The following is a 10,318-nucleotide window of genomic DNA, read 5'->3' as shown; positions in this document are numbered from 1 at the left end:
AATACAAATATGTCTCATTTTGAATCTTGTTATGAAGATGAAAGGCAGCTTAAACCTGTCAATACTAACACAGTTAACCGTGGGATGGTGTTTGGGGCTCAGAATACAAGTCTCTGCCAATTAGGTCACCTGCTGTCTGTGAGAGCACTTTCTAGAGCCAGGTTTATTTGCATGGAAACCAAGTGGTGTTCCTTTTCAGATGGGCCATTTCCATTTCACTTTTCAGAAGGAAATAGGCTTTCTTCAGCTATATAGTTCTCTTGATTCTTGTTTATACTTGTATTTATGATATATCGGTTGATTGCAAGTAACATGTGTACCATTTGACCATACTCAGTGGTGAAATGGTTCGAGCATCCGCTCCGAGTCTGGGAGGTCGGCGGTTCGAACCCCAGCCGGGTCCTACCAAAGACTTTAAAAATGGTACGTGCTGCTTCTTTGCTTGACGTTCAGCATTTAAATGGATAAGAGCACGGACAAACAACCATGGGGAGGAGGAAACCCTTCCTTAGGAATTGCCCTGCTGAGTGCAGTGCGAAAGGCAAAGCCATAGGTGTGATGTTGCTCATGCCCAGAGTGCCCTGGAAAATGATGGTACTTCCCCCAAGCTCAGTGATTGTTTGTCTCACCAACAGTCGCGCGCGTGTGTGTGTGTGTGTGCGTGCGTGCGTGCGTGCGTGCGTGCGTGCGTGCGTCCATGCACAAGTTGCTATTGTTGACTGCTATCTCCACACATGGGTGGGTTTCAGTAGATGGAACAGAGACCTACGGGATCTCAAAGTATCCACCTCCGTTAGTGTGTGTATGTCTCAGCAGTCTTTTCTCCTCGGACTCAAAGAAACTTTCTTTTTCCTCAGAACTCGGACAATCCCTGCCCATCATTGTCAGGTCCCCCCTCCTCTCCCTGGGTTATGCTCTGCCCCCCTCTAGGCGATCTGAGCTCCGCCCCTACGGGAGACAACAAAACGCTCCTCCCCTTGCTCTGGAGGCAATCCAAGCTCTGCCCCCTCTTCCTCTTGCAAAGTCTCCCGGCACCCCCGGTCGAGATTTACATCGGGGTTTACACACACACAATTCCTTTACCATAATCCCAAACGAATTACCACGCACCACCCCCTGTATGGTGCACATTCAAACAAAACATTTCTTAAGCTGCCACGTCCCTACTTATTACATCAAGATGGGCTGATTACTCGTACACGGACCATGCTACTCTATCCGTTCCTATCTAATCCTCCCACAAACGTAACAGTATGTCCTTCACCCTGTCCTGTGCTTGTTGTAACAGTATGTATAATATGTTTATGATCACATATCAATATGTGTGTATAAAATTATAATCCTTACTATAATTCACAGACCGCAAATTCTCCAAATAAATGTGTATTGTGTTTTGCTGCTTGCAGGTGGGGGAGGGAGGGGGGTTAGGGGTTGGGGGGGGGAGGGATTATTGCAAGTCCCCTCCTTTCACAGTACAGTATTCCTGTCCCCACGTTGTTCAGTGCACTGAGGTGTTTCGAATTAATGACAGTATGTATGTTTTTGCTTCATTAATGAAACCCGGGTTATTTTTATTTTTATTTTCGGGAGCGATTGAGGCAGCTGTCAATTGCCTATACACTGCCCAAATAAAGGTATGCGTCAGAAGAAAGTGTTGCATGCTTGGAACAAGATTGCCTGTAGGGAGGGTACTTTGCTTGTGTGCGTGTGCACGTGCATGCATGTGTGCACTCCACTACGAGTCTTTCGTGTGCGTGTGTGCGTGCGTGCGTGCGTGCGTGCGTGCGTGCGTGCGTGCGTGCGTGCGTGCGTGTGTGTGTGTGTGTGTGTGTGTGTGTGTGTGTGTGTGTGTGTGTGTGTGTGTGTGTGTGTGAGAATGAGAGAGAGAATGAGAGAGAGAATGAGAGAGAATATTTCAAAGAACATTTTGTTTACCTATTTCATTGGATGCTCAATTATGTACAGTACTGTGTAACATTTACCTGTCATTGTATTTTGCCACAGGCTGAGGGCTCAGCTGAGATGGAGGTCGATGATGTCCTACAAGCCCAAGACCTACTCAAGGAGCTGGAAATGCAGATTGTTTTATTAACAGGTTTGTCATGAGTGCATTCATATACCATCAAAGTTGGAGTGTCAGCCAGCCAATTAGTTGTTCATTAAAGGTTTATGGAACCGTGCGTCTGTTTGAAGTGACTGTTTTCCTTTTCATTATAAACACAACCACCTTCTAAATTGGTTGTAGTATGAAACATGGCAATCAAAAATTGGATTTATTTTTTCCTTCGTCGCCTTGCAAGTTCAGATCAAGCTTTTGTTACCCCAATTTGGAGAAAATGTTCTGTTGTGGCAGTGACTGATTTTGTTGTACTTCCATGAAATTTGATGGAATCGGTTAATGACATTTTATGGTGCCGGCAGAGTGGTCTAGAAGTACTTGCACTTGCCTCTAAGCTGTATGGCCTGTGTTTGAATTCTGACCCAGCTGTAAACTGTCATCCCAGTGCTTCACAGGGAAATTCATCATTGTTTGTGCCGTCCCTTAGATTGACATTAAATGGGTGTTCCCTCTGTCGGCATTAAAGATCCCACGGTGTTCTTTGCGAAGAGTAGTTGAACTATCAGGACCATGACCAAATTTCAAATTCCTACCCCTTCTACTGAGTCGAACGTCAGGCCTGGCAAGGCAGTTCATGAAAAATTTGGTCCAAGTTTCCCCAGCCTACCCCATAAGAACATTGGAATAATTTTGGTCATTTAATGAAGAAGAACTACTCGTACCTTGTTTTACAGGTGGATGTGGAAAGGCCAAGGAACCAATTCTCACCTTCCCTCTAGGCACAAGCTTGGATTCCGTTTCTGATGATGTCTTCCGCAAAATTCTCATCTACCTCACTCGGATCTCGAGGTTTGACATGCAGAGTGGGAGCAACAATGGTGTTGAAGTTATCCAGTTTTCTTAGACACTTCAAATTGTTCAGATTTCTCCTTCCATCTTCATCTCACAGTTTTCAGTTGATGAAGACCTTTTTGGGTTTTGCAAAAAAAAAAAAAAAAATTCATCTCGTGCACCCAATTCAGGTCAACACGAACAGATGAGGAGGCCCCTGGTTTCCTTGTGGTGGTCGACGGGCGGCGGGATCGTTGGGCCAGCCTGAAGGATCTACTTGTCCGCATTGTGGTGAGCAATGTCCTTCCACTTCTTCGCCTGCAAATACTGGACACACTCCCATTTGGTTTCATAAATTTTTATTGTACATGACTTGTGAAGTGTCGTTTGTCAGTGTCCCCACGCAAGTATTTTCCAGAATCCTTGTTCTGGGTTTACGATGCTTTTTGTCGGTGGTCTAAATGGAGAAAGTGCCTTAAAGGATGAGGATAGAAAAAAGTTTGCCAATTTCAGTCAGGATAATATTTGAAGGTTTTAATTTTTCATTAACTGTCTCTTTTAAGCTTTTAATATTTAATTGACCAAGGCCAGAACAAAACGTTTTTTCCTGACACCACACACCTTTGTCTAACTTGAACAACATGTTTTCACGTAACACTGCGTTGCTGCGAAAGTTTCAATATGTGCCGCATTTCCCCCAGGCCAACTTCCCGGCAGAGCTGCAGAAGGTCTATGTCCTACGGCCGATCGGTCTTATGCAAGCCACTTTCGCTAATTTTGGATTCTTATTTGGCTTGGGGGAAATCGCAAAAAATGTCGAGGTAAGTTATCACAAGCCCGTTGAGCTGCATTTACCATGGTCATGCAAAATTGGTGCCACCATTTTATAATTTCAGTTCAACATTAAGGTACATGTACAGGGGCATTTATATCTGACACATTTGCAATCTTTCTAGCCAGAAGCAGTCTTGGCATAGCTAATTATTGTTTTCTTTATTTTACAGATAATACTTGAAAGTTTTTAATGATGCAATGAGCATTTTTTTTTTATTTAAACAAAATAAAAATATTTTTAAAAAATGGTTCCGGTTCCGGTTCCGGTTTTGGAGCAGCAAGAGGTCTCCTTCGGGGCTCCCTGCTGACGTTCTCAAAGCTAAGTTTCCGGTTGTTATTTGTCCCGTTTTAACTGTTTAATTTTCTCACCTACATGTTACTGTGTGTTGCTAGTTCGGTTTTGTTTCAAAAATCGTGCTATTTTGTGAGTATTTTTGTCTACGTTCTTACCTGTGCTTGAGGCCTAGGCCTAGACTTGAGGCCTACCGGTTCCACTCGGTGTTCGATCGTTTTTTATTTATTTTTTTTTTATTTTTTCTCCCCATTACCTTCAATTTCTATCCTCCCCATTACCTTCAATTTTGATCCTCCCCACTTTCCAAACATCCCCCATTCTCCCAACTAATCTCTTTCTTATCTCAAAAAAAATAAAAAAAATAAAAAACCCTACAACAACAACAACAACACGCTCCTTTGGAATTCTCCCGACTTTGCTTCTTCTTCTTCCTCTTAACTTCCTCCTCGTCTTCTTCCTCGATTTTTTTTTTTTTTTTTTTTTTTTTTTTTTTTTTTTTTACACTTCCATGACCTAATCTGTTGAACTCTCTCATACATTAATATTAACAACAACAAAAAATATATATACATGTACCCAACAACAACAACACGCTCACCTTCTCCCGATTCTTCTTCCTCTTAACTTCCTCCTCGTCTTCTTCCTCGGTTTTTTTTTTTTTTTTTTTTTTTTACACTTCCATTACCTAATCTGTTGAACTCTCTCATACATTATTTTTAACAACAAAAACGATCTTATAATGCTTCATCTTCCTCTCTCACACATGTGGTACTCTTTACTGTTTCACAATGCACTACTCTTCTGCTATTTTAACAGACTGCTCTCATTTCGAGCTCTCCTTCATTCCTTGCCTAAAAAATCCAACTATTACAGCGCTTCTTCTCTCCATGCTCTGAATTCGCCTTCATTGCATCCATCAAGAATTGTGTTAAATCGCATCTCTGACCTAAAACTTTTAAAAACCACAGTTTGCCATGGATGCTCGCTTTCCATCAACCATTCTTTTTTTCCAACTTCAGTGCCAACTCACCCCCCTCACCCCTCACTCTCAAAGCAACCATCCCACTCTTCTCCCTCCAAGCCTCCCTCTCACCTCTCTCAAAAATTCCCCGCTCACCTTTCTCACACCTTTCATCCCCCTCACTCTTCCTTCTCAAAGTTGCCCCCTCTCTCATCCACCAACCTTCCTCCTTCCACTGCCCTCTCACCTCCATCTCTTCACTTCACCTCCTCAAATCCTCAACTGCCTTCTTCCTTGTCTCTTGTCCCCCTCTCCCCCAGCACCACAGAGCCTTTTCTCCTCCTCATTCGGCACCCTCCCCTCGTTATTCTGAAATACCCCACACTCCTTCAGCAACCCTCCTTACCTGCCCCCCTCGTCCCTTGTTCTACCCTCCCCCTCCCCCTCCACCTCCTGCACCCAAAGCCTCCTCCCCTACCTCTTCATTAAAAGTGTGGACCTCAAATATCTGGGGCCTTCGCTCAAACCTTTCAGATCTTTCCATACAGGTTGCCACTGACAAACCAGACATCATCTGCCTAACAGAAACTTTCCTCTCCCAAGACGTGTCTGACTCCCAAGTATCTCTCCCTGGTTACTCCCTCTTACGGTATGACAGACCTGAGCCTCGTCCTGGTGGAGGTGTTGCTCTCTTCATCAAAGACTCTATTCCTCACTCTCCATGCACTGCTCTCACTCCCCCACACCCCCACACCCCCAGGAATACCTCTGGCTTCGGCTTCCCCTCCACTCCCACCTCATGTTTATATGTGTACTGTACCGTCCACCGAACAGTGATGACTCCATCTACACCTCACTATCCGAAAACATGGACCATCTTCTATCTTCTCATCCAAACTCTCTCTTCCTCTTGTGTGGTGACTTCAATTGTCATCACGCCAGTTGGCTAGGTGTGGGTACCTCTCTCACCTGCCATGGCACCTCAGCAAAAGCTTTCTGCGACTCATTGGGACTGACTCAATCGGTCAACTTCCCGACCCAGATCTCAACCAATGGTACTCCATCTCTTCTGGATCTGGTTTTGACAAATTTCCCTGACAATATCTGCTGCTCTTCCTTCGCTCCAATTGGTTCTTCTGACCACGTCCTTGTCAAAGTGGACATCTCTCTGGCTGTTATCAGAGAACCACCTCACCGCCGTCGAGTCTGGCATTTCACTCAAGCCGACTGGCAGGGTCTCCGAGCAGCCATCAAACTTACAGACTGGTCTCCTATCACTACTTTCTCAAACATCAACTCATCCTGGGAATTCTTTCAAAGAAACTTGCTCTCCCTCATGCACAGATTTATCCCCTCTCGTGTTCAGTTGTCTTACCCTTCCTCCCGCCCTTGGTTTACTGAAGCTTGTGGCGAGGCAGTTGTCCTGAAACAACTTGCCTTTGCCTCATGGAAAGCAAACCCAACTGAGGGCAATCTCAGTTCCTTCCATAAAGCTCAGAACAAGTGTGTAGCTACCCTCAGGAGAGCCAGAAAACATCTTTCTCATCTCAAGTCTGAACTCCCAAACCTCTCTCCCTCCTCAAAATCCTGGTGGCGTTTAATCAAATCTGTTTCTGGTGTATGTTCCCCCTCCATCCCCTCCCTTACCTCAAATGGCCGCACTGCTGATTCCACACGTGATAAAGCTGAATGTCTAAACTCGGTGTTTGCAGCTAAATCTTGTGTCCTAAACCCATCACTATCTCTACCCACTTTACCCAGTCGCACCCAACTGTCCCTGGACTCTGTATCCTTTTCTCCTGACAAGGTGGAGAGCTTGCTTTCAAACCTCGAGTCAGATTCTGCAACCGGTCCAGACGGCATCAGCCCACGTGTCCTCAAAGCCTGCTCTTCTGCTCTTGCTCACCCTCTCTCTGTTCTATTCACCCTCTCATTTGCCCAAGGTCATGTGCCATCTGCTTGGAAATCTGCTAACATCACTGCCCTGCATAAAAAAGGTGCAAAAACAGATCCCTATAACTACAGACCAATCAGCCTTCTCCCAATCATCAGAAAGGTGATGGAATCCATCATCGCTTCAGACATGAAATCCTTCCTCTTCTCCAATGGCTTGATTTCCAATCATCAATTTGGTTTCAGACCAGGTCACTCTACCCTGGATATGCTGCTTCTGCTCTCCCATCAATGGATGGAGGTCCTCAATGCCAGACAGGAAATCCGAGCCGTATCCCTGGACATATCACGTGCTTTTGACACAGTCTGGCACCCTGCCCTACTCACCAAACTCTCTTCCCATGGTATTCAAGGCCATCTCCACTCATGGCTCGCAGACTTCCTCTCCTGTCGCAGTCAACGTGTGGCCCTAAATGGAGTTCTTTCATCCCCTCTTCCTGTGCAGGCTGGAGTTCCTCAAGGTAGCGTTCTGGGCCCTGTTCTTTTTCTGGTTTTTATCAATGATCTCTCGGACTCTCTGGAAAATCCTCTATTTCTCTTTGCCGACGACTCCACCCTCTGCCGTACCATCTGTCATCCCTCAGACCGGCAAGCAGCAGCTTCTTCGCTCATTGCAGATCTGGATAAAATCACAAACTGGTCCAACACGTGGAACATGTCTTTCAATCCAGACAAATCTCACACTCTCACTATGTCTCTTCGAAAGGACCGTTTACAAAACCCCCCATCCACTTTCTCAACAATCCTCTGGAAGAAGTCTTTTCTTTCAAGCTTCTGGGTCTCACTATCTGCCATGACCTTTCCTGGGAAAGTCACATTTCCAACCTCGCCTCAAAAGCCAGTCGCCGACTGGGAATCCTCCGTCGTGCTAAGTCCTTCCTCGGCCCTCTTGAGCTCCTGACCACTTACAAAGCTTTTGTCCGTAGCCTGATGGAGTACTGCTCTCCCCTCTGGGCTGGTGCTCCTGCCTCCCACCTTTCTCGGCTTCACGCTGTCGAAACCAGGGCATTTAAGATCATCGGCATCTCCCGCAATGAAGCTGAGTCTTTGGGCCTCTCACTCAATCACCGCTGGTTGGTCGGTGGTCTTTCTGTCTTCTACCGACTCCTCTCCAGCCTTGCCCCCCTGCTCTCTCTGCGATTTGTCCCCACCACATTTCCACAGGGCGCTCAAGGTCCGCCAACAACCCCCTTCTGGTAAAACTACCAAAATCACGAATCACTGCTCATCTTCACTCTTTCATTCCTCTTTTTTCCCGCCTTTGGAATAAACTTCCTCACTCTATTCTTTCCCATTCTTCCCTCCAGACTTTCAAAACAGCTGTTCACCACCACCTCTTATCTTCCCCCATCCAAATCCTCGATCTTTTCTACCCCCGATAATCCACCCAAGCCCACTTCCTTCATTTCTCCTGCTTTCCTTCCTGAAAGTCCCTGAAATGTCCATCTTCTCTTCGCCATGTTCCCCGTCCCATCCCCATCCCTCTCCCTTCCACAGTTCACCTAATGTGTCTGTTCCCCACTGTTTTGTCCCTTCCACTCCCGCCCCTCTTGTCTCATGCCCCCTTGCTGTGAGTTGTGTGTTTGCTCTCATCCGAGCCTCGACCAAGGTATACAAAAAAAAAAAAAAATGTAATGACCATGCCAATTCACAAACAAGGTCATCATGACAGATGAGGCACACTTTGATTTGGCAGATTTAACTCCACCAGATTTCTTCCTATGGGGATTTCTGAAGGGCAAAGTTTATAAGGAACATCTAACATCGATCGATGAATTGAAGGCAAACATCACCGCAACCATCGGCTCTATTGATCAAGAGACATCGCTTGTAATGAACATGATGATCCGCTGTCGTGAATGCACGAATTCGAAAGGGGCCCATTTATCTGATGTAATTTTTAAGAAGTAAAGAATCAAAATTGGTTTTAAAAACTTGAAGTATGTGCTCATGTTGTATAGAAATTTTATTTAATTTGGTTTTAGAAACAAAAAAGTTATAAGGATAAGAAAACCGTCAGATATAAATGCCCCACCATGTATATGGATGTACCGTCACGTGTCGTGAACAGAAGCTAACTAACTTGATAATCTGAAACCAATGATGTTATTCCAGACAAGCGTTTAAGGCTCCTATTTTAATCTTATCTTTTTCCTTATGTCTTCTCATCTTCTATACTTTTTCTGTTTAATTGCTCCTTAATTTTGATGTTTCCGTTCGTCTTGTAATTTTGCGATACATTTTCCTCTCGGCAGTGGTTCTGAAAACCTTTTGAATTTGCCATATGCTGCCAATAGCACAGGTTGTATTTGTTATTCTGTATTCTGTGTGTATAACTTGAATTCAAGTGTTGATTGTAGACAAATCAAGGTGAGCTTTACAAACCACATGGAACCTTTTATTTGGTAGTGTTATCCGCTCAGTTATCTATTACTAAAAGAAGACGTGTGTGTGTGTGTGTGTGTGTGTGTGTGTGTGTGTGTGTGTGTGTGTGTGTGTGTGTGTGTGTGTGTGTGTGTGTGTGTGTGTGTGTGTGTGTGTGTGTGTGTGTGTGTGTGTGTGTGTGTGTGTGTGTCAGTCATGCTTTATTCTTAAGGGTTCCTGCTGTCAGAATAATAAAAAAGAACCATTGGAAAGCGAACAATCAGTTTACTTGTAACAAAAATTTCTGTCCATTTAATCTTAAGACTTCCTGTATTAAAAACCTGTCTTTCTGTGAGGGAAGAGGAAGAAGCAAGACTTGGGAGCTTTAATATAGCGGTACCAATGGTACGACAGCAGGTACATTGTAGTAATCTTTTTTTCAAAGCAAAGTGTGATGGACACAGAAGGAGCACACCAACTTGTACACATTATAGTAATACTTTTCAAAGCAATAGAAAAATATATAAAAGTACATGGAAGGAGCACATTATCAACAACAACAACAACAACAACAACATGTAATAAAAGATCCTTTTTCACATCTTTCATTTCATCTTGCATCTTCATTGAGACTCACAGATTCCATCCATCCATTCATCCATTGGGACCATACTCTGTGCAGAGCGTTGGTGCTGCCTAAACAGTCTCCTTGGCTATTGGACACAATCCTGGACGGGTCACCACTTAAACACAGGATACCAGCAAGCTGGCACTCATTTTGCCCACCTCAGAAGGATGACAGACAGAGTAAACCCCACCTGGTATTAATTCAACAGCCGAGTGGGATTTCAACTCAGGATGTTAGGATCCCAAGCACACCACCCTAACTATTGAGCCAACACCAGGCATACTCTCAGATTGACGTGGAATATGTTTGTGAAGTGCAACATGCTTTCCTTTGATTAAACCAGTCAGCGAAGCGACAAGTAGGCATGGCTCGTACTTTTAAACGGCACTGCTT

The 10,318-nt window shown here is 44.7% G+C and overlaps 1 protein-coding gene across 1 annotated transcript in view; it reads left to right on the top strand.

Annotated features, from left to right (window-relative positions):
- The first annotated feature begins 389 nt into the window (after positions 1 to 389).
- The window catches only part of LOC147023387 (guanine nucleotide exchange factor DBS-like), a 48,800-nt gene continuing 38,871 nt past the window's right edge, over positions 390 to 10,318 (top strand). Inside the window, exons 1-5 of the mRNA XM_085888728.1 lie at positions 390 to 423; positions 2,005 to 2,095; positions 2,794 to 2,908; positions 3,082 to 3,181; positions 3,592 to 3,711. Coding sequence (XP_085744854.1) covers positions 421 to 423; positions 2,005 to 2,095; positions 2,794 to 2,908; positions 3,082 to 3,181; positions 3,592 to 3,711 — 429 coding nt within the window. The 5' untranslated portion in view covers positions 390 to 420. The remainder of the gene's footprint in view (positions 424 to 2,004; positions 2,096 to 2,793; positions 2,909 to 3,081; positions 3,182 to 3,591; positions 3,712 to 10,318) is intronic.

This window comes from Eptatretus burgeri, chromosome 7 (genome assembly GCF_056783735.1).
Source record: "Eptatretus burgeri isolate ZD-2024b chromosome 7, Ebu_testis_v1, whole genome shotgun sequence".
In the NCBI taxonomy this organism is placed as follows: Eukaryota; Metazoa; Chordata; class Myxini; order Myxiniformes; family Myxinidae; genus Eptatretus; species Eptatretus burgeri.
Note: the sequence above shows the minus strand (reverse complement) of the source record. Positions and strands in the feature narration are given on the sequence as shown.